At 46.3% G+C, this 24,867-nt stretch overlaps 1 protein-coding gene across 3 annotated transcripts in view; it reads left to right on the top strand.

Moving 5' to 3' along the window:
• The window catches only part of SLC7A9 (solute carrier family 7 member 9), a 1,176,401-nt gene that overhangs the window by 582,140 nt on the left and 569,394 nt on the right, over nucleotides 1-24,867 (top strand). For all 3 annotated transcript variants that reach the window (XM_086945130.1, XM_086945132.1, XM_086945131.1), the window contains exon 5: nucleotides 20,352-20,477. In XM_086945130.1, coding sequence (XP_086801256.1) covers nucleotides 20,352-20,477 — 126 coding nt within the window. The remainder of the gene's footprint in view (nucleotides 1-20,351; nucleotides 20,478-24,867) is intronic.

Genomic DNA, 24,867 nt, shown 5'->3' with positions numbered 1-24,867 from the left:
TCCATTCATTCCTATGGGCTTTGAAGCCCATAGGAATGATTAGGCATTACCGATTCGGTATTTACCGAATCGGTAATTAAAGAGTTCACAGGGGTGCAGGGGGTGTCACTTTGACACCCTCTGGCACCCCCAAAACAGGCACAGGTGTCATGTGGCAGGCAGACCTGCCCTAAGGGCAGGTCTGCCTGTCACATGACATAGGTGTGCATGCACACATGTGCATGCACACCGGAATAGGTATTTTACCATCAAATTGGTTTTGATGGTAAAATACCGATTCGTTAAGGCTCCTGGGACTCTGAAGAGTCCCACCTACATATGGGTGGCTTCAAATCGGTAAATTTACCGATGTTTTATTTTACCGAATCGGTAAAATTACCAATTCGGTAATTTTACCGATTCGGTAAAATATTGCCCCCTACATGCCAAAACTTGTAAACCGGTCGGTAACGGCCGAAAATACCGATTTTCGACCGTTACCGACCGACCTACATCTGGCCCTTGGTCATCTGCCAGGTTAAGTTTGAGATGGTTGATTACGTCCTGGGCCTATTTTGGAGATGAACTAGAGTTTCTGTTTACATAAATTTGCAAATTGTATATAAACACAAAAGCAGAGAGGCAAGGATGTACCTTGTCTTAATATGTTAGTTGTTTTAATCTTTTTTGACAAGTTATTTGTTGGTAATTCCACCTGCACCCATCGTCCAGTGAGAAACTGCATTATTAGGTTCAATAAAGCACTTTTTTTGTCAAACCCTTTTTATGACATTTTTGTGGGCACAATATCATATAGACGACATTCAAAGGATATAAATCATTAATCATTACAGTAAAATACTAATGATGGATACAGTTGCTGGAGACATGACTTAGTACACAGCCCAAAACAAAGTATAATGTGGCACTGTCAACTGATTAAGGGGAAAAAACAGTTCCAGTGCCCTATATTTCACCATTACCTCACAAAGAACACTAAACAATAATTCATGTGGGGAAAAATAACGGAAAAAGGCTCATATAGCATGCAATATCGATGGGGTATTAGCTGGGCCAGGGATAAAGGGTCAAGACCAGTGGACTGGGATCTCAAGGAAGATCAGAACTGAAAGAAGTTCAATGCTCTTGTGCGGGTTGGACAGGCGGTGAGTGGTAGGACTTCTAGGAGAAAAGTGACCAGTGGCCCAAATTAATATTAAAACATTTATAAGTATCTTGCAGAATGTCTGTAATCCGTTTCAACGTTATTGTATACCAAAGCCTGCTGTACCATTGTGTAAGAGAGGGTGCTGTGATTTTATTCCGGGCAGTCACAAGGGTCGTCCTAGCTGCTCCCTGGCACAGCCACATAATGGAGCGATCATTTGTGGTTTGGTGTTTTAAGATATCATCACGTACCCCTAATAGCACAAAGCTGGGGTAGATTGAAAGAGATAGCCCAGTACAATTTTAATTTGTGCCAATATTTCTGTCCAGAATGGTCGTAGGAACAGGTAATCCCACCAAATATGTAGGAAGATTCCTAGTTCACCCCAAACCCTCCAGCAGAGATCTGATGTGTTAGGGAATATGGTTATCAGTTTAATGGGGTAGAGGTGCCAATCTAACAAAATCTTGTAGTTTGGTTTTCTCCAAGACAAAAGAAAGGTTGTATCTGGGAATGTTTTTCCACATTTTCTGCAACTGCTTTTCAGGTATTAGGCCACAGAGGACGCTTTACAAATACACATGTTATGTTATTTGTTGCGGTAGGAGAAAGCAAAGACAAATGGGTATGTCCCCCTATACTTAATATTGACCTTGCATAATTTATCGGTACTTGGTCTAAATTGCTGTCTCTGAGCCAGAGTCGCTGGGGCTACATACTGGAATATGTGGCAAGACACTCCCTGAAAGGTCACCTCATTCAATGCCCTTGCTGCCTGGAGGATGGCCTCCTTCATTTTGAAAGATTTTAATTTTGACAAGACATCTCTGGGCCATTTCTATCACTTTGGGTTAGTAGGCCTACTCTGTGGACACCTTCCAGCTTGGCCTTGGGGCCCCCCATATCAGTAGTTCCGAAAGCAGACCCACTACAGAATACGTCCAAGTCTGGTCTCTCTGCTCCCTCCTCCAGACATCTCAGCCTGATGTTATTGCGTCGAGAAAGATTTAAGAGGTCCTCACACTTCAGAAGCATTGTGTGTGGATGTGCTTTAAGATGGCTGGTGGAGCTCTCCATATGGTCTATCAGCTGGGTGAGAGTTTGGCAGGTAGTGTCCAGACCAGGTGTTTGTATTCCAATGGAGTCCACATCCTGTTGGAGAGCAGCAAATTTCAGGGCATACAATTCTTTTTGAAGTCCCAAAGGGAGGACAGGATGTCCTCCTTAGTCAAGGTCATGTTGTCTTCTCTGCGGCGGGGGGTGTGAGCGAGAGGTCCGGGAGTCAGTTGGCTGGAAATACGTTTAGACCCTGTTTGTTTGGAACTTTTTGAGAGGCATGTAGAGTGTGGTTTCTGATAGGCACCAATGATGGCAGAGGGTCGCCAAGTTTATGTCACTGTTTCATAGTGAGACAAGTAAGAGGCCAGAGTTTACCCTGTTTATTGCATTCTCCCGAAAGCAGCAGAGAGGCTATGAGGTCACCCGAGGGTCCTCTGTAGGGTGAAAGTAGGAGGGTCATCCCATTAAAGGGTCCCCGAGCAATAGTCTTTGCAGTTTGTGAAGACATGGCATGGTGCAACAGACCAAGGAGGGCACCACTCTCCAAGTAAAAGGGTGAGTAGTCTATGGACAGTGCAATCCCCCAAGAACGTCAGGTAAGAGTTTTGACAGAGCGTGTCCTGTATTGTCCTCAGTATGATCTGATTTACATCCAGAAATAATGATCAGTTTGAGCCCAGGGCTGGAGATACCGATTGGGAGCTAGAAGTAGGTCTCTAGGGCTGGTGGTTCTGCACAAAGACTGGAGGAGTTAACGGGCCCCGGAGGAAAGCCATCCCCCTGAAGAAGATATCATGTGCTGGATTCAGAAATCCATATAGCCAGGACATAATTGTGAACTTATGGGTGGCGTGTAGTCTTTGAAGTTGCCAAAAATACCAAAATGGGCATCCCCCAGGGGTCATCAGTCTCCCACTTCCAAGTCTCAACAGAGGTTGGAGCAAGACAATAGAGGAGTCAGCTATGATACAACCCACTGACCAGAGGCTGTCTCTCTCAGTAAGCCGCTAGGGCAGAATCCCCACCCCTCGGTAGACAGGAGTCAAGCAAGAGCTGTTACAGGGCAGTCTGGCAACCCTGCGGCAAAATCAGAGCTTCAATCACACTTTATATACAGCGGCTCATCAGGGAGTGCAGCTGCTCCATGGCTCGGCATAGCAGGCGGTCTAGTTGCTCGCCGGCCTCCTGGCAGGCGTGTGAGTGCCGGTCCGCATAGATCACAGGTTGTGTAAGGCCTTCAGGCGCTGTATTCAGGGGGGGCGATGGGAGATTACTGGGACTCACAGCGGCCCTTGCTGGTCAATTGCTCCTTTCTGCTTTTGGATGCTCACCTGGCAGGGAGATCCTTTCAGGCCTCATCAAATCGTCCCTTCTCCATCGAGCTTCATGGTGGGCTCGCACAGAATTTCTGTTAGTGAGGGGTTCCTGTATTGTAGTGTTGTTGCTTGATGTGGAGATGTCAACCTACCCTTGTCGTCTGCGGCCTAGATGGTGTGACACAGGACCCTCCATAATGGAGCACTTTGTGTCCCAGCCTCCCTCACAGGCCTTGCTGCGGCCCGTGACCCGTCTCCAGACGGTCTCTATGTAAAAGTTCTTTTGGTCCCTCAGGGGGGAAATTTGGCTTCATCCAGTCACTTCTCTCACTGCTCGTTGGCCGTGATAGCTGAGGGGTGATGAATTGCTTGAAAAAGACCGCTACCTTCATAGTTGCCAAGGTTTGAGATTGTTATGTGTGACATTTTCATAAACTCTGTATAATTATGAGTGACATTTTAACGACTCCAAGTGACACTTTCTCGCGAGAAAAGTGAGACTCTCCTCTTCCTGTCATGTCTACCACGGTGTCCTTGGACTACTTACACTGACAGTTCCTGTACTCTCCCAGAGCAAGACCGCAGCGGAGACCTCCTAGGGTGGCAGAGCTCGCCCACAGCCGCTCCATGCGAAAGGGATTCTACACGCGCGACAGGCCTATGGAACCACAGCCCCCTGCAGGTGCCCTGACTGACCCACCATATGTGGTTGCCACCCCTAGGAGATCACTTTGTACAGGCTTCTAACCACAAGGTAAAATACGGCCATTCAGTTTCATCGTCTCCTCCGCGCAAACATGCGGTCCTCCTCATCCAAGCGCTACGCCCCATCCCCTGTGGAAGAAATAGTAATCAATGTTTCTTCTATTGAAGTTTTTTCTTTGGGTATTGAGCAAAGGTAGGCTCAGTAGGACTCGTTGCGACACCAAGTGTAATCCCACTTGACCCTTATGAATAGCAGAAAGTGCTCCCTGAGGGCGCAGCCCAAAAACCCAGGAACTCTGCCCCATTTTCTTAAGAACCTCTTTCAGTTTCGGGGTGTGAATTCTGATACCTCCCCCTGAAAACAACAATGAGCTACAAACAACACTGACTCTCTCTTAAATGTTTTTTTTTTGCCATAGTGCTCAGACGCGTTCTCAATGTATCCATTCTGCTGCACACTGGAGCAACCCTTGACCTTGCTAGTAGATCGCTTCCCCACCACACAGCTCCGCCCTGTCTGCCCTGACGCCGCTGCTGCTGTAGACGTCAAGGCTCTCCTCCACCCGCAGGCTACCACCTGCGCCTCCTCCCTGGTGGCCAGTGGTAGGCCTTAGGTTTGTATCTATGTCACTGTCTGTTCCCTATATTACCTGCTTTTGTCTGTGCCCGTGTTGCTTGCCTTCTGTTTCCCCCTCGCTGCCCCTGATTTTTGGCCGTTTTTTGCCTTCTGTATCCTTCGTTTGCGCTCTGTTTCCTGACTTGTGCCCGTTTTTGCCTTCTGTTTCCCCCTCGCTGCCCCTGATTTCTGCCCTTTTTTGCCTTCTGTGTCCTTCTGCTACCTTCTGTTCCCTAATTTCTGCCTGTTTTTTGCCTTCTGTGTCCTTCTGCTACCTTCTGTTACCTGATTTCTGCCCGTTATTTCCTTTTGTTTCCCTCTCGCTGCCCCTGACTGTCCCCTCACTACTCCCGTCCCAGCCGCTGCATCCCCTGCAGCACCGCCCCCTCGCTGTCCCTGCCTCCCGCCTCCCAGCTGCTCCTCCCTCCCACATCCCCATATATGGCGGCCATAGCGCCTAAGGCAAGCCCATCAGCGCCCGTCCGCGCCTGGACCGCGCCCAGCGCCAGAACCCCTGGCCCCCGCGAACGCATTGACGCCCGACTCCGCTATGATGCGATCACCCTATACACACTCAAGTCCGGAGAAGAACACAACTGCTACCAGGCCACCCGAAGCACACCTAAGGACCATTCACCTGCCGGAACTGCAGCTTCACCAGCATCCGCCCGCCAAACCTCCGCCCAGGAAAGGGCCCAACTACCTCAGATGCATCCTCCTCAACACCCGCTCTGCCCGCAATCATGCCGTTGAGCTCTGGGACCTCCTCAACTCAACCTCCCCAGATGACGCCTTCCTGACGGAGACCTGACTGAACCCCTCCTCTGTTGTATAAAATTTTAGGACCCTATTGTAATTTTCCAGATTCATGCCCTTATATAGGTATAAATCACCATATCCTTATATAGGCATAAGAATAATAACCATATACTAGACATAGCTCATGCAGTCCAAATACGGCAGGGCTACTTCCACTAGTTCCGAAAATCTACACCGATTTCTTGGAAAACTCGGCTTCAGCAGCTAGGGACTTCCCCTTGCTCGAAAACTGACTTGTCCAAGAACTCATGGAGTTTTCAAAGAACTGAGACTCTTTGATGAAGGTATTATGTCCACCTTTTCGTCAAAGTCGGTACCTTCAAGGTATAAATATGCCCACACTTGCCAGTGGTTTGGAGCAGTTTGACTATCTACTTGCCCGATGCATCCTGCTGCAGCAAGTGGCGAAGGAAGCCGACCCTCCAGCAGACCCACTGAGAGAGACGCTGTCTTTTCTCTTGCCGAGAAATCCAGCTCCAGTGTTTCCAAGCTACCCTTGCGGGTTGTTGGGAAATCGAGTCCTGAGCCTGACCTTCTTCATTCCAAATCAAGGTACGGAGCTGATTAGACCCTAAGAGAAATCTTGAACAGATTCTTGGCAAAGAATATTACATTCATGCTACACCTCACTTACTTCTTCCCTCAGACTAAGCTTAGGTTAGGTACATCAGTGTAGGCGTATTTTAGAAGCACCAGTTGAGTACTTTTAGCCTCTGTTATTTATGTATGTATTTATCTATGGTCTAGGCACCATACAATGCTCTTACAGTATTATTTTATTCTACTATTTTTACTGTATGCATTATATTTTGCAATCAGTTTTACGATTGTAGCAGTTAATTTCTTATTCTTGAGAAAGAAGACTGTTCAATAAATCCTTTTATTGAAAACGCCCGTCTCTCTATTTCTCTGCTACTCTGGTGAAACGAAGCATGCACGATTGACTGCGTGAAATATCTATCTATTGTTTCCACAACTCTGAAGATCAGTTTTATCTTGAGGAAACAAAGTTGTCATGTTTATGCGGTTGTCAGAAACTAATCCCTTCTTGTGAACTCGAGAAAGTTTCTAGTGACCTCTGAGCTCGTTGACACTTACAATTAAGTTTAATATATTCAATAGAGACCTAGTCGACCTCAGTCCTACGTCTAATCTATAGGAAATATTATTCCAATGCGCAGAGCCTATTGGGAATATAGGAACTACACTACATGGCGCACTCACCCGGCAAACAGGCTTAGCGGGCTAGAGACACGCTGAAACAGCGACTCCCTCGCTGCAACGAGCAAACCCCTGACAAACAATTTCCCGCCGCCATTTACGGCGAGGAAGCAAGGCCACGCCCACCTGAGGCCACGCCCACCCCCCTCCTTAACCCTTTAAAACAATGTGCAATCACCGGACGCGCAGCGGACGGGCGCAGCGGGCGCGCCGTCAGCGCGCCGAAGGCGCGCCAAAGGCAAGCCCGTCTGGGCCCGTCCGGACCCGGACGGCCCTTGGCCCCGTTACTCTGCCAGGCATCCTTCAGGAGCGAGTGGTGTATACAGCTGACACATTACGAGCCCTGCGTCCTAAAACCACCCTGCCCTGCCACCACACGGTTACAGAAGGTAAAATCTTTCTGACCTGTCCATACTGCAATCCGGTCCCTCCCCCCAAAAGCATTACACCGGCCCTGAAAGCCGGGCTCCTCAACTGCCGTTCCCTCCCGAAACACGCCACCGAAATAAACCTCCTAATCCAGGACCACGACTACGACCTAATGTTCCTCACAGAGACATGGCTCTCGGATTGCACTGATCCGGATGTTGTCGCAGCTCTCCCCACAGGCTATCTCTGCCAAACGTTAAATAGACCTAAAGGGAGGGGAGGCGGGATAGCCATAATCCACAGGCAACGATACGTTTGCAGGATGACGAACGCTGACATTGAAGATTGTGAGTGCGGCCAGTTTTCCATTCAAATCACTCCAGCCCTCACTGTAGCGGGACTTTTGACCTATCGCCCCCCGGGGGCCCCAGGCAATTTCCCCAACTCCTTAGTTGAAGCCATCTCTCAACTAGCCTCCTCCACTTCCAACTTCCTGTTATTAGGTGATCTCAATTTCCACTTCCTTGACCCAACGGATCGTGTGGCCGCGGACATTAGACATGACCTCACAGCCTTAGAGGTAGGTCTGATGAACAACGAGCCCACCCACGAGAAGGGCCATTTATTGGATCCTATCTTCTCCAATATTCCAACGATGACCACCGAGCCTCCGGTGACCCTTCCATGGACTGACCATTTCCTCGTCCCCTTTTTCTGGGAAACCCCCAGGTCTAATTACTCTATGCCTAAAACCCAGGTTACTGATCGCCAATGGCATAAATTGCCACTGGATATTTGGGCCCGTTCTCTGACCGAGTCCACTCCTAAGCTTTCCTCGGACCCAAATTTGGCAGATAAACAATTCAGTGACTGGATTACGTCGTCTCTGGACACTCTGCTTCCAAAAATCACCACTTTCAAGCAACCAAAAAAGATATCCCCTGCTCCGTGGTACACTCCGGAACTTAAAATCTTACGGCAAGAATGTAAAAAGACCGAACGTTCATGGAGACGTGAGAAAACAGGAGCGAATAAAAAAATCTACTCCATTTCTCTTCTCAATTATAAAACCGCTATCCGGATTACCAAAAGCGTGTTCTTCCAGGAGAGAATAGAGAGAGCAGGTGGCTCCGGGAAGGAATCATTCGCTATCCTGAAAGAACTTTCAAAACCACCAGTACAAGATCATGGACCCCCCTCTGACCCTATAGCCGATCAAGAGAGATGCCAACAACTGGCTAACTTTTTTCAGGACAAAATACAATTAATCCTGGATTCAATTCCCCCCTTGCACCCGAGGGAAGAAACCGTTTCTCCTCATTCGACTTCTCTCACCGGCCTATCCACATGGGGCCAGGTCACCTCAGATGAAGTGCAAACAACGCTTAACTCTATGAAAAGTGGCTCCCCTAGAGACCCTGCTCCTCTTCGGATGCTTAAAGAGGTAGCCCCTTCCATCATCCCCGCCCTCACCCAGTTGATTAATACGTCACTTCAACAGGGAGTTGTGCCCCAGAGTTGGAAGAAGGCAGTGGTAAAGGCCTTATTAAAGAAACCCACTCTGGACCCTGATAACCTGGCAAATTATCGGCCCATTTCCTTACTCCCAGGAGTAAGCAAAATTGCGGAAAAACTCATCAATAAGAAACTCTCAGAGTATTTAGAAGCCAACAACAAGCTAAAAAACTCCCAGACGGGCTTTCGACCAGGACAGGGCACGGACATCGCCCTCCTGGCGGCGGTAGAGGAAGCCAGAACGCTGCTAGATGGTGGAGGATCAGTGGCAGTGATCCTCCTCGACCTTAGTGCAGCGTTCGACACCGTGGACCACCAGCTCCTCATCGAAAGGCTGGCAAAAGTTGGTCTAGAAGGCACAGCCATATCCTGGCTCTCATCCTTCTTGACACAACGATCCTATCAGATCTGGGAGAAAGACGCCCGCTCCTCCGAAATGCCCCTCCAATGTGGTGTGCCTCAGGGCTCCTCCCTGAGCCCTACATTATTTAACATATATATGTCCACATTGGAGGAAGTCATTACCCCTTTCGGAGTGAGTGTCATCAACTACGCTGATGACACCCAATTAGTGGTGTCGTTGTCCCACCCTCAACAACAGAAAGCCGATCTTCTTAAATGCCTCACGCAGGTCCATCACTGGATGAATACATCAGCGCTAAAATTAAACGGGGCAAAAACCGAGGTCCTTGTACTCGGCCCAAAAGGAACCTCATTTCCGTTGGACATGTGGCCAACATGTCTAGGTCCCCCCCCAGACCCAAAGACAGAGGTAAAAAGCTTGGGTGTCTGGATCGACTCGGAGCTCTCCTTCGCCCCACAAGCAAAAAAGGTCGTAGGGACCTGTTTCGGTCTGCTTAAATCCTTGAGGAAAGTCCTGCCCCTTCTTCCTCCGAAATCGCAAAAACTTTTAGTCCAGGGTCTTATTATATCTAGACTGGACTATAGTAATGCGATCTATTTGGGTGCACCGGAAGCAACATTGACTAAATTGCAGAGGATCCAGAACACCGCTGCTCGGATCATTACCAACACCCCGGCCAGATTTTCGGCCAAGCCTGCCCTCAAACTCCTGCATTGGCTCCCCATAAGGGAGAGAATTAAATTTAAAGCCCTGTGTTTGGTGCACAAAACCCTGAATAACCAAGGCCCTCCAATTCTCCGAAACTTCATTACCCCTTACATAGCCACAAGAACCCTTCGCTCTAATGCAGAAAACCTTATCAATGCCCCAAGGTTTAGGAAAGCACGATCAGGAGGAAGACGGTTCGCGGTTCATGCGGCCCGTCTTTGGAACTCCCTCCCACGAGATCTTCGTCTGGAACCCCACTACCTCCGTTTCAGGAAACGATTAAAAACACATCTTTTCCCCTAGCCCTTATGCTCCTCCCGTTAACTCAGTCCTCAGTCATGTCTCTTAGGTTCCTCAGCGCTGGGATACTTCCGGGTGACTATGCGCTTTATAAAAATAAATAATAATAATAATAATAATAATAATAATGGCGCCCAATGTTTGGTAAGGCACTAATTTAATGCTAGATACTAAAGTAACTCTGTTGTGCTTTTCACAGAGACCCCTTTTTTCCGTAAAATACTCCAATAGACGTCTGTAGTGGGTTAAAGGATAAAATATCCGCCTTAAACTGAGTAGGACGAAAAATCCTATTTTTGAGTTCTTTGGTTTGTTCAACGTTGAAGGATACAGTGTTCCAAAATATTGTGCACCTTATCTTTATTTACTTGAGACTTGCTCTGCAAACTTTCATTATACAATGTCGAATAACAACAACACCGGAGCCGGTGGAAGTGCAGTGAATGCAAACCGACCAGGTTTTGACACCACAGGGTTTAATGAAGACGACGATAAGGCTATAATCATCCCGGAAAATGTAAGGAAACCCATAGCTATAAAGCTTATAGAAAAAGGCCTATCACCGAGAGGTGGTAGGGTAAACTTTGTCATAGAGGCACATGAATATCGGTAGACAGAGGTATTCTATTCATGGATTATCTTTCCACAAGCAAATCCAACAACACATGTGTTCCACTTCTATAAGATAGAGGAACATCCAGCGGAATACGTTCCTTTCAAGGACATTGAAATTCCACTAACTTACCAAGAGCATCAGCTCTGGTGTAAAGGCGCCCTACAACATCAAAATCACATTACCAGGCTCGGTCCACTAGGTAGACCAGGAGCAACATGGCCGCTGCTAGCCAGCTATACACCACATCCTGCCATAGAACAAATGACAGTACCAGAACTGTTAGCTCAGTTAAAACAATTAATCAAAATACATACACAATTGGTACAATATGTCATGCGGACTCTAACAGTCCAACCTGCTATAAGGATTCCACAGCACACCCCTCATCAGGGGAACCGAAACAAAATTACACCACAGACTATACAATCAGTCATTGGTAAATTGACCGCAAAAAGGGAACAAATTCCATTCTGGTTAGCTCAAAAAATTACTCAAATAGAGGCAGTATTTCCCGATAGTGCACCTCATGAGAAACACAGTATTCTAACAATCTGTTTACCAATGGGGATCGCACCAGACCTGGAGGACTGTGACAGTTGGGGTACAGTCTTTGCTGCAATCTACACAAAAACACATGGTGTTCCGTCCATGGCGGTAATACCAGACGTACTGAAACAGATTCAAAATGAATACGGGGCAGAGCCTGCTTTAAATCTCGGTATGAAGTTTCTAAATGATTTCAAACAGGTCTCAGCTATAATATTAGCTAATATTAAAGGTGAAGCTGCATCTGTGGCAATCCGCCAAAAACTAAAAGAAATTGATGTAACTGAGCAACCTTATGAACTGACCAGAATAATAGAAAAATCCTATGAAGAACTTGGTAGAGATAGTTTGGGAGGGAAACCTGTAAAGCCCGAACTGACAGAAAATCCTGAAAAAGTTTTTATTAAAAATACACTCACTACTCCTAAAACGAAGTGGGAAAATACTAGACAGACACTTCCTAAAGAGAAGCGTTCTCAATCCAGAGGTAGGTCTCCTTAAAAGGAGCACTCTGAAAAGAGATAAAACCTCAGAAATAGTGATAATTTGAGAAAACTTGACAGATGTCAAGATACTGATACACGTTCCTCTCGTACCTTTCAGACTTCCTTGCAGAAATCCAAAAGAAGAGGACGATCAGAACACAAAGAAGAACGCGTGAAGTCCAAAGACGATCAGCACGTTCCAAAAAAAAAGAAACAACTATTCACCAAGAAAAAGGTAGCAGGTCTAAAAATCAGACAATGCGAGGATCTTGAGGACACAACTCAAGAACGGGGAGTGGGCCCATACTATGCTGGACAGCGCAGCAAAAGTTACAATAGCTCGCAGGATCCTGAAGGATCATCTGGAGACAGTGGACTTGAATGAATGCATTCAAGTGGAAACTGCGGACACCAGGGTTAGTATACCCGATAAGTTATATGAAGTAACGCTCCGAATAGAGGGGGACATAACTAGGAAAATAAAAGCACTCTTTTGGGAGAAGCTATCTAAGAGTTATGACATTCATCTAGCTGAAAATGATTGGCCACCTGAATTTGTCAGGGAGTGCCCATATGGCGAAGACATCATTATGCCAGCCTTCTCCAATCATATTCCAATTCAGAAAATGGGCTGTGGCCCAGGCTCCAGTATTATATAAAAATCATGTGGGATGGGATGAGGATTCTCCTCACCACAAAATCCAGTTAAAAACTCAACCAGCTGCTCAGAAGCAGTATCCAGTTAAACAAGAATCAAAGAAACAAGTTAGGGAGATCATAGGTCAACTTGAATACCAAGGGGTGATTGAAACATGCATCTCCTCCATGAACTATCCTCTGTTTCCTGTCTCCAAGCCAGACAATACACATCGTCTAGTTTTGGACTACAGATATTTAAATTCCTGTTGCAAAACCTTTGCAGTACAAAATGCACACAGTGCAGCACTGATGAATAACATTGTGCGCAAAAAATATAAAACGACATTAGGTATTTCAAACAGTTTCTTATGTCAAAACATTGCACCTGAAAGCAGGTACTTGACCGCTTTCTCAATAATGGGGACACAACAACACTTTTGTCGTCTCCCCCAGGGATTCAAGAACAGTCCAGGGTTATTTTCAGCCAGAGTAACAGAGGTACTGCAAATGTACGATGATGTGGCATGATCTTATGTCGATGACATCTATCTTACAGATGGTGATTTGGACAGGCACTTGACCAGGGTGAACACCATAGTACTTGGATTCGCCTCTGAAGGGTACATATTCAACTTTAAAAAATCAAGAATTGCCCACCTCAATGTCCTATTCTTGGGATACAAACTTTCAAGCGAAGGCAAAAGCCTGGCAGCAAACTTTTTAGAAAAATGTGCGCTGCTCCAACCTCCAAAAACGCTGAAAAATTAGCAGTCATTTCTAGGATTCCTGAATTTCGGAAGAACTTACATTTTAAATTACGCAGAAAGGGTTAAACCTCTATACTAATTAATCAAACCTGATTTCAAATCTACTAATTGGACTGAAAAACACACAAATTTTGCGTTCAGTGCAAACAGACAGGTTAGCAACAACCCATTTACAGACACGTGTAAACGAACGCAACCTTGTAATCCGAATCATCCCAAGGAGATGCGGATTCACATACCTAACCTTTAATGAAGGTGAAAAGGTACCAATAGCTTACAAATCACACTTGTACACACAAGCTGAAATGAAATTCACTTCAACTGAAAACATTCTGACAGTGGTTCAGACTGCGGTAGCAAAAGAGAGTGCCCTCGCGCAGGGTAAATGCATAAAGGTCGTTACCCCTGTACCTGCCTTAGAGGCAGTGACAAAGGCAAGCATTCCAAATGCAAAAGCTCTACATCCGAGATGGATACAATGGGTCAATTCTCTTGCTGCAACAGACGTTGAATAGCTTTTGACACTTACTTGAAGACACAGCCATCGCAGACTTCTTCAGCACACACGCCCTCGCCTCCACGGACTACATCCTCCTCGGGGACCTGAACTTCCACCTCGTGAACAACGACACCAACTCCACCACCCTGATCGACAACCTCGCCAACCTTAGACTCAGGCAGCTCTTGACAACACCCACCCATGCCGCCGGTCACACGCTTGACCCCATCTTCTCCGTAAGCCCTCACATCTCCTTCAGCCACACCACCAACCCCACTGGACTGACCATCACTGCATCCATTTCACCTTCAGGAAGCCCACCAAATACCACTGCACCCAACAGATGCCTCGTCGCAGCTGGGGCAAAGTCACTGAAGACCAGCTAACCACCAACCTCCCTCTGAGGCCACCCGCCGACCCCACATCCCCCCCCGACACCGCCACCTGCAACCTAAGACAGTGGATCGACGACTGCGCCAACACCCTCGCCCCGCTCAAGGAACCCTCCAACAGCCACACCAGCAAGAAAGCCACCTGGTTCACTTAAGACCTCCAGGCCTCCAAACGAACATGCCGAAAACTGGAGAAGAACTGGCTCCGCGAACAAACATCGGACAGCTACGCAGCCCACAAGAACGCCACCCGCAGACACCATCGCCTCATCAGAGCCGCCAAGAGGGCCTCCTTCAAAGATCGCCTAGACAACAACGCACACAACAGCAAAGAGCTCTTCAACATCGTGAAGGAACTCTCCAACCCCAGTTCCAACACCAACAACATCCCACCTTCGCAAGACCTGTGCGACTCGCTGGCCACCTTCTTCCACCGCCAAGATCGCCGACATCCACAACAGCTTCAACGTTACGACCGCCCGACTACCACTGAGACATCTGCCACCACGACCACCACCTGCACCAACCGCCTGCTCTCCTGGACCTGCATCAACAAAGAGGACACCAGCAAGATCATGAACACCATCAACTCCGGATCACCGTTAGACCCATGCCCACACCACATCTTCTACAAAGACAGCACAGCCATCGCACCCCATCTCCGGAAAGTAATCAACATCTCCTTCGAGACAGAAATCTTCCCGGAAAGCTGGAAACACGCTGAGATCAACGCCTTATTAAAGAAGCCCAATGCGGACCCCAAGGACCTCAAGAACATCCAGCCCATCTCCCTGCTCCCGTTCCCAGCAAAGGTCACCAAGAAAACCGTCAACAAACAACTGACCCGCTACCTCGAGGAGAACAGCATCCTGGACCTGTCCCAGTCCGGGTTCCGCCGCAACCATAGCACCCAAACCGCCCTCATCGCTGCCACTGATGACATCAGGGCCCTACTAGACAATGGAGAAACAGCGGCCCTCATCCTCCTGGACCTCTCAGCCGCCTTCGACACGGTCTGCCACTGCACACTACGAACATGCCTACACAACGCCGGGATCCAAGAGACGGCTCTGGACTGGACCACCTCCTTCCTCTCTGGCAGAACACAGAGCGTCCGCCTCCCCCCCTTCCGCTCCAATGCCACAGAGATCATCTGCGGCGCACCCCAGGGCTCATCCCTCAGCTCAACGCTGTTCAACATCTACATGGCACCCCTCGCCCAAGTCGCCCGACAGTACGACCTCAACATCATCTCCTTCGCCGACGACACCCAGCTTATCCTCTCCCTCACCAAAGACCCTCACACCGCCTAAACCGACCTCCACGAAGGAATGAAGGTTGTCACCGAATGGATGAGGAACAGCCAACTGAAGCTGAACTCGGACAATATGGAGGTCCTCATCATAGGCTCTACCCATTCAGCTTGGGACGACTCCTGGTGGCCGACAACACTAGGAACAGCCCCGACACCCACCGACCACACATGCAACCTAGGGGTCATCCTTGAATCCACCCTCTCCATGACTAAGCAGGTCAACGTCGACTCCCCATCCTGCTTCAACACCCTCCGAATGCTCCGCAGGATCTTCAAGTGGATCCCCACTGAAACTAGAAGAGCATTCACCCAGGCCCTCGTCACCAGCAGGCTAGACTGCAGAAACGCCCTCTACGCAGGAACATCGGCCAAGCTCCTGAGACGACTGCAACGCATCCAGAACGCATCAGCACATCTGATCCTTGACATCCGTCGCCGCAGCCATATTACACCCCACCTGAGAGACCTGCACTGGCTCCCCGTCAACAAGAGGATAACCTTCAAGCTACTCATCCATGCACACAAAGCTCTCCACAACACCGTCCCAACATACCTCAACAGACGGCTCAGCTTTTACAGCCCCATCCGCCAGTTCTGCCCCACCGGCCTCGCCCTCGCCACAGTCCCCCGCATTCAAAGAACGACCGCCGCCCGCAGATTCTTCTCCCACCTCGCCGCCAAGACCTGGAACACCCTCCCCACCAACCTACGGCAGACCAAGACCTACTGGCCTTCTGAAGACTCCTCAAGATATGGCTCTTCAATCAGTAGCAGCACCCCCCCCCACCCAGCGCCTTGATACCCTCACGGGTATGTAGTGTGCTTTACAAGTGTATTGATTGATTGATTCTATTGTTTGCAGCCTCAGTGATCCAGGGCAGAACTTGCTAGTTACACTGATCAGCAGGTAGCTGATCGCGCTATGCGTTTAAAAGCAAATTTCAATGAACACTTGGCTGGCCACTCGATGTCTCACTGACATGTGACTCACTTGGGACTCAGGCGATCAAAGGCAATTCGGTTACGGCCCACTTGGCCGTCTCCTCAGAGTTCTGCTTTGCCACACGACTCGCTCTGCAAGCGTGCGGTGCGCTCCCTGGGTATCAGACTTACTCACAGCAGCAGGTACATATGAGCTGCACAGAGGGCTCCACCGGCTGCTGCTGGCCTTTGGGGCTCGGTCCAGCGGCAGGGAGTCATTGATTTTAAATTTACAGCCGGCAGTGCGAGCAGCGCTGCGGCTGCCATGATTTGCCAGCCTCCCACAAACGTAACTGTAAAAGGATGTAACGTCCCGCAGCGCCTATAAAGTCACTCATTTTAAGCCTCGGTAGTAGCCATTGGGCACTTCCAGTGAGGTCAGTCGGAAATGTAATGCCGAGCCGCAGAGAGAATCTTTTATTGATACATTGTAGCAGCAGCTGTGAGTTAGCGGCTGCTAGCTCTACTAGTCCTAAGCCTGTCGGGAGCAGTGCTCGCTCTAGCTGCCACTCTAGATTTGGTTTATCAGCATAGATAGCAGCACTTATGCTAGTAAGGGCTTGACAGCCAAGACAGGCTGTATTGCATGACTCTGCATTTCAGTGCGGTGATGCAGAACACCACACTGATGCGTAAGTCTAACTCCTGATGCGTGGTACTTGGCAGGGCTGTACCTTGATTTAAAATATGAAGTTAAGGAGGGTATCCCGGCAAGGCTCAGGCTTGTACAACTCAAGATTTTACACTGCTCATACCTCACTAGGAGCACATTTCACACAATAGGCAGGACACAACATCCATACTGCCTTAGGGGATGTGGGGACGAAGGCTCTTTCTTCCATACGATATGGGATTGCCCACTGATAGCAGAATACTGGCGGACGGTCCTACGTACAATATCGCAGACTATGAACATCTCACTACTGCCTGAACCAGGTAGATGCCTTCTTAATGTGTGGGAGCCTAATGACCTATCGTGACACGGACAGACATGGGTGACATTGGGCCTCATGGTAGCTAAACGAAACATAGCGCAAAAATGGGGGGCCGCTGAACTGCCGACATTGGCGGCTTGGTGTAAGGACATGGACGTCACTATGCTGACTGAGAGGACTGTGTACGTAAACAGGAAGTGCCCCCGGAAGTGGACCAAAGTATGGGCAGCGTGGAACACGTATAGGGGGGATATATGCGAGCCAATACCAGACTCTGATAAGGGTAGTTCAGATGAAGAACCGGGGAGGAATAGGAGAGCTGGGTTAGGAGGGCCAGCCTCGTCCAACAAAATGAACAGCTGGGGGGGTAGAGGACGACGAGGATTGGTGTCAAGATTTATTCCAACTTACAGTAACCTATGATTGTGTACATGCTGATTGTCTTGCCGACGCTTTGAATGAAAATAATAAAAACATTAAAAAAATTAAAAAATATGAAGTTAGAGTGGAGCTCGTACGGATCACATTTGTGCGGCCATGGTGGTTCATCCTCATTTCCAATAAAGCACTTTTGAGGCCCCAGTTCTATAGTTTAGTCCACCATCACACTCAAGAGACCTGATTGAATGTTACGCAATAGTCCACAAAGCATGCAAAGATTTTATTTTTGGAAATAAACAAGACTTTACTGGGCACTTAAGTTAAGGTGAATCTGCTATTAAGTGTGGAACAGCTGGATGAAAATCTGGTAGTGTAAAGCCAAGTATTTTTTTCTCTTTGCACCCTGATTCTAGTTTGGCTAACAGAAGTTTGGCAAAGATTTTGCCTTTGAAGTTCAGTAAGGCTACTCGCCTGTAATTACCAGAATCCTATGTATTTCCTTGTTGAAGATCAGCTGGGTGATTCCGCCTTTCAAGGAGGGGGTAGGCTACCATGAGTGAAACATATTTCTGTTTAATAGTATTAATACTGTAGCCCACTCTTCTGGGATTATGTTTCAGCATGTCTACTGAGACCATTTGAACACAGCCCTTTGAGGTTTTTTTAGCGAATACTGAAGTTAAGAGACATATGACTGACTGAATGAATGTCTTCCATGGGTTTCAAAGGTGGGACATGTTATTCTCAATTGCTGTTTACCCTATATAGAGAGGTTATAGGAACTTTATTCGAATTTTCCAGGTCTTTGTAGAACAATTGTGGGTCTTTCAGATGTTTATGTAAATATCTCCAATAAGTTTACTACTACTCCTAATTTTTTGTTAAATGTTTAGTTTTGTTTGCTTGTGCAGCAGACTCTGCTTGTGAGATACATTATGTTAGTGTACAAATTAGTACTTTAACCTTCTTTAGGAATTGTTCTCATCATCTACTACTAACGTTTTTGACTTCTGAATGATGTCTTATTGGTATGCCAAGTTATTACTGCCCGCCCTTACAGAAGGTTTACATTCCATCATATTTTGATGCCTCATTATGATTGTAGGTTGGGTCTTAGTTTTCAACTCATTTTGATTTTCTTCATATAGGAAGTGAAAGGTAAATGTTTGGTGTGATAATCACTCTTCATTCTTGGTGTTATTTGGATTATCTTGTAATAGTGGGAATCAGACAATGAGCTGAGGTGTGGTCTGTTACAGAGCTCTTTCCTCCTGATATGTGGATGAATTGTGATGGTTGGTCCTACTCAAGTCTACCATTCAGAGCCTTTATCCACATATGTTTAAGAAGTGAATCATCTTATTTTGCATGATGCTACATCTTGATATTGGACTGTGGCGGAGTATCTGAAAGTGACTATTTCGTTCTGGTAGGATTTCACGCAATGTTTGCACAGAGGTGGTGAACACAAGAATTACATATAAACCTAGCTTTCAAGTTTCAAGTTTGGCTTTATTCGATTTTAACAGCAGATAAAAATCATAAAAGCAGCAATAAATATATTAACCTAGCAATTAGTTCCTTGGCAGCAACAGTACGTTCAATCGAAGGCAGTCCTTTACATGTAGCGCTCCCTACTTTGTAGCGGAAAGAGCAGGAGCAAGGGGTCGTCAGCAGATGGCCTGTCATGGTGGCAAGCAGAGTTACACAGGTCGAACTAGCTGCCCTCATTAAAAATACCAAAAGCAAATTATTCTCTAGCATTAACTGTACAATTAACCGAAGGAAGCACTCCCCTTTCAGTATGAGAATTTGTAAAAAGGTGGGTGCAAGCAGAGGTGTGCTAGTAGTCGATCAATCATGACAGCATCCACACCCTGAACTAGCTGTTGAAGTTATGGGCTGGTCAGAGAGCACGCTTGTGTACCACTGTCCTATATAAATGTGCTAAACGAAAACCTGCAAGCGTACATTCAGTTGTTTGTTTCCCTTTTCAATTGATTGTTCAAGTAATCCTCTTGCTAGTTACCTTGACAGTCTGATAAAGGAATAACCACATTGCAACGAAAATAAGGTACCAAGTTTTAAGCTCAGCATCTCATACCATTGATTTTGCAGGAGGAATTTCTGAAACAAAACAGTAAATTATGTCCGACTCGTCAGATTTATGTATTGATAAATGTATCAAATACTGTTGTTCTCTGGTGTTGGTTGTCATGTAAAAATAACATTTATAAACTATGCACGTCTTGCCAAGATAGGTTAAAAATGCTTCTGAGAGGCCTGAATGGAAAATATGGCTGGGGACGTTTGCCACCTCCAAGTCTACTCAGACTATCACAATTAAACTTATGTCTGTCACCAATGTGTGCTTTTCATTTCCGTGCACGAGTGTCATCTCTGTGAGGAGGAGACAGACTGGCATTTTGCAATAGATGAAAGAAAGCACCAGTGATTAGTGAGGAGTATTTCTCACCGAATTTAACAATGTAAATGCAATGCAGATGCCAACTATTGTAGTTGAGAAAAGAGAAACAACAACGTTACCTGTCTAAAAGCATTCCCTAGTATTCCAGTGACCAATATGGTGACTCTGTAAGTTTTATTTCAATCCATATCTGTTCCCGGTTACTAATATTGAGTTGTCTTTTTACAGTGACAATTACAATTGTGAATGCATTGAGTGTAAAGATGGGGAGTTATGTTCAGAATTTCTTTGCTGCTGCTAAGATGATTATAGTCATCATCATCATCATAAGTGGAATTGTCTATCTGGCACAAGGTGAGATTCAGATTGCAATATTTAATGTATCTCCATGTGCGTCCTTCAAAATAATTTTTTAAACACACATGACATTCAATTTTAAATCTCCTTCTTGAGCTAATTTAATTTTTATCGATATTGATCTTTCAATTTTCTCAGTATATTATAGTCTATAACTATTGGCTAGATTATTTATATGTTTATTAATTTGGCCATTCCGCTATACGGTGTTATATCATAGTTCTTTGCAAAGCTATAATACATGTGATTCTGCAATCCCTATATAAAAAGTGTCTCTTTTCTTTATAACAGCCTACTTGTAACACACCCAGTCGCCTATTATAAAGAAGTGACGTCAGAACTCAACTGTACTAGCATATTACAATTGAGTTCTGAGTCACAATGCCTGCTGCCAGCATCCAAGGGGAAAGGCAGGTCAGGCCACAGAGCACAATTACATCAGCTGTGTAAAGAACGACAAAGAAATATTGTTTTTCTTTCTTCTGCGCTTTTTTCTCTCTGTGCAGTGACAATTAGAAAGGATACATTTATGGCAACATGTTTATTTTTTCACGCTTTTGGTAATTATAGAGAAGTAGAAAAGCTGGAATCTTTCTGCATGTTTCTACATATTCCAATCTACTGCACCTATTTAAAAAAAACAAAATAAACGAATTGTATTAAAATGATTCCAATATCTTTTGCAGCAAATATCTAACAGCTTTTTCGTGTGTTTTATGTTGCACCAGAGTGTCTATTTGTATGCTTCACGTTTGTAAACATGCTCTCTCTTTCGTATGAAAGAGCTACCCACCAAGGATTCAAGTGGTTTGTGGAAGAGTGATAATGTGATCATGTATTATAAGGAAAAAAGTACCCCCTGCCATATATATATTTTAAAATCTTTAAGTAATTTGATATAAAAAAATCTGGCATCAGTGTAGTCAACATTATAGTGTACACCCACACATCTTCAGCAGTATTGACAATCTGCCCCTAAGACATCAATGGTGGATATAGTTGTTCTAATCCTGGTAGGAGGGCATCAAGCAGTGTAGTTGAGGGGCAGGTGGGCATGGCTCCCTGGCATGTGGGCATGGCTCCCTGCAAGACTGGGTTAATCGTCGATGTGTTGCACTAAGAGGTACTGTTGCAGTAGGTTACAAATGTCTATAGGTCTGCTTTTCTGCAGTAGGATAGTGGCGTTGACCTCAGAGTGGCTATTGCATGTTGTGAGATCCCACAGCCACTGAGCTTAGCAAGGTGCAGAGGGCTTCCCGCTGTTCATTGCCACCCGTCACTTCCCCAGTAGGAGAGCTTTCACCACAGAGCATCTGTATGTATTAGGAATATCTTTAATATATCAGAGTAGAGCAACCTCAGGGGTGAGAGTGAGGGAGAGAGACGTCATATTGGTGAGCTCCTGAGACACCTTTTTCAAGTATGTCCGGACTGAGGGGTGTGGGGAGTGGCATTCCCATGCAAGTGTAGAAAATCAGTATTTGGGGCGCACACTTCCACCAGTCAGTGTCAGTGGATAAACCATATCTAGTGAGGATGTAGGTATGTAATATCTACTACATATGAATTTACAGTGTATTAGGTAGAATTTGTAATTCCAGTAAATTCATCTGGCCTGCTCACAGTAGTTTGACCAACTGTAAGGCTGGGATATTGTACCCCAGCTCTGCTTTTCATCACACTGTAGCGCGGGTGGTGCAGGGGGTGCTGGAGGTATTGTGCAATTATAGGTTCTAGTGATGAGTTTGTGTGGGCTGGGATTAGTTGTAACCATAATAGAGGCCACACTGTTTGCTCCTTAAAAAGAAAAATAGGGTAGATGGCCTGTATCAAGATGCAAAGTCTATTATATAACAAATTCTGCATGGAGCAGGTTTGCGTAGAAGCTCCTCAAATGTAAGGAATGTTCTTCTAAGGAACATCTTAGAATGACCTCAAGCTGAGCAATTTCAGCCTCAAGTTGGGACAGCTCCCTACTTATCAACTTCCGAATGCCCTGTCTTTTGGAAATACATTCACCCCGTATTACCACCTTAAATGGTCCAAAGCATACTAGTTGTTTCGGCTATGCCAGTGTTGGTCTCAAAGTAGGCAGATATAGCCTGTCCAATTTCAATCTTAAATGCCTCATCAAGTAATTCTTCTGGACGTAAACGCCAGAGTCTGATACCCCGGGTCATATAAGGTACTAAGGTACATGTATTGTGATAGCCACTGGTGCATGATCGGATAATGTCTGTGGCAGATGTTCGATTGTGTCCAACCAGCCCCACATATCTCGAGTGCCCATCCAGAGGTCCAGCCTAGAGTGAGAGTCATGAACAGAAAGGTGAAAAGTGTAGGTGCGTACCTCAGGACAGCGTGCACTGAAAAGGTCCGCCAGCCCCACTGAGTCATCACACCACGCAATGAAGTCTGGATACAGGTGTGGCATCTCACTCCCATCCTAGTAGTATCTACTCAGGTTGCAAGGGGATGTTGAAATTCCCCGCCCCCACAACAGCTTGCAGTGATCATATATTAAGAGCTGGCACCCTAGGGTTCCGTAGACATCTGGATCGTCATTATTTGGATTGCACATATTAACCAGCATGACTCAATGATCAGCTATCTGTATACATTTTATATAATGTCCCTGTTCATCCAATATCACTTCAAGAGGTCACATTGGCACCCCTTTCCGGACTAAAATGGCAACTCCTCCGGCGAAACTAGAATACGTAGAGAAGAATGTGTGTGAACTCCACCAGGCGGAAAACAGAGAAGGAGGCCGTTTCGCCAGATGGGTCTCTTGGATAATGGCTGCATCCCCCTTGTGGACAGTAAGACAAAAAAGTATAAGCTGGGCCTTCCGCTGTCATTCACACCTCACACATTCCATGAAAGGAGCTTAAGAGCATTAGTAGTATCAGGTATTTGCTATGTTGTGTTAGAAATGTGTAAAGCGCCTTGTTACTCCAATTCGGAGTGTCCCTACGCTAGGGTTTCTCCAAATACCAATCAGAGAGCCAACCATGGCAATTATATTACTACTGATTACCTGAAGAACCAGGTCTTTCTATGAAACAAATGTTTCTGAAGGTTGCATTCTAAAGTCCACAGGAAGGAGATTCCACATCTTTGCTGCCAGGAGACTGAAAGAGCTATCACCCAAACAAACTTTGTGCATTTTGGGTATCATATGTCTTACCATTCCAGAGAATCTGAGGCAACGATTTGACAAATAGGGTTTGATTAAAGGGTACAGATATTGAGGTCCCATTAGATTTAAAACTCTGTGAAAGAAACACTGAGCTTTGAAAGCTACTCTGGCCTGAATAGGAAGCCAATGGAGTTTGGCAAGGGCAGGACTCAAAGAGGAACATCTAGGGATATTCAGGAGCAATCTAGCCACAGTGTTCTGAACCCTCTGCAACATTCTTATTCTGCCTTTGGCAATAACAAGATAAAGACCATTGCAGCAATCCAAGCATGACACTACAAGTGCCTGGATGACCATTTTCTTTGCCGGAGCTGGCAGAAGCTCTAACATCTTATGAAGCATTTTCTAGATGCTTACGCAGGTGTCAACAAGTCAGTGACGAGTTAACCAGATCCCAAGATTTATTATCTTAGGTTTTGGAGCAGGAACCAACCCTGATTCAGATGGCCACCATATAGAGATCCAATAGACAGTTGCTTGACAACCACAAGGACCTCAGTCTTCCCAGCATGAGTCTAAGGCAGCTGGAGTCCATCCATTTTGCCAGATCGACCAGGCATAATTTAAAATTGGAGGCAGCATCACATTTGTCCTGTGCCAAGGTGGCAATCAGCTGAGTGCCACCAACAAAGGATACTATCTTCACCCCGTGACACTCAACTACATCTGACACAGAGCGCATGTAGACATTAAACAGTGTCCGTCTCAAAGCCGATCCCTGAGGCACCCCTTGCTTCAGGGGGCAGATCTCCAAGGTGTACAATGCTGAAAGACCTGAAAGGTGCAGCCCCGGAGGAAATCCATAATCCAACCAAGTGTGCAGCCCCCCACCCCAAGACCCCAGAGTTGTTCAAGTAGGAGGCATGGGTTACATATCGAAAGCAGCGTTCAGGTCTAGCATAATCATGGCCACAGTCTTGCCATCATCAGCAGATAATGTAAGGGATCCAGAGGCCAGAAAAGAGCAGATTCAGTGCTGAACATAGATCTGAACACTGATTGGGTCTCAGGAAGTAGATTGTTATCTTCAATAAACTTCATCAACTGAAAGTTAAAATATTTTTTAGCAACCTTAGCAAAGTAGTGGAAGTAATAAGATCGGTCTCAAATTCTCCGGTAGAGAAGGGTCTAGGGAAGGCTTCTTTAGTAAAGGAAGCACCAGCGTGTGTTTCCTGTCTAGATGGA

The sequence above is a fragment of the Lissotriton vulgaris genome, chromosome 12 (genome assembly GCF_964263255.1).
Source record: "Lissotriton vulgaris chromosome 12, aLisVul1.2, whole genome shotgun sequence".
Lineage (NCBI taxonomy): Eukaryota > Metazoa > Chordata > Amphibia > Caudata > Salamandridae > Lissotriton > Lissotriton vulgaris.
This window is presented reverse-complemented; position numbering and strand designations above follow the sequence as displayed.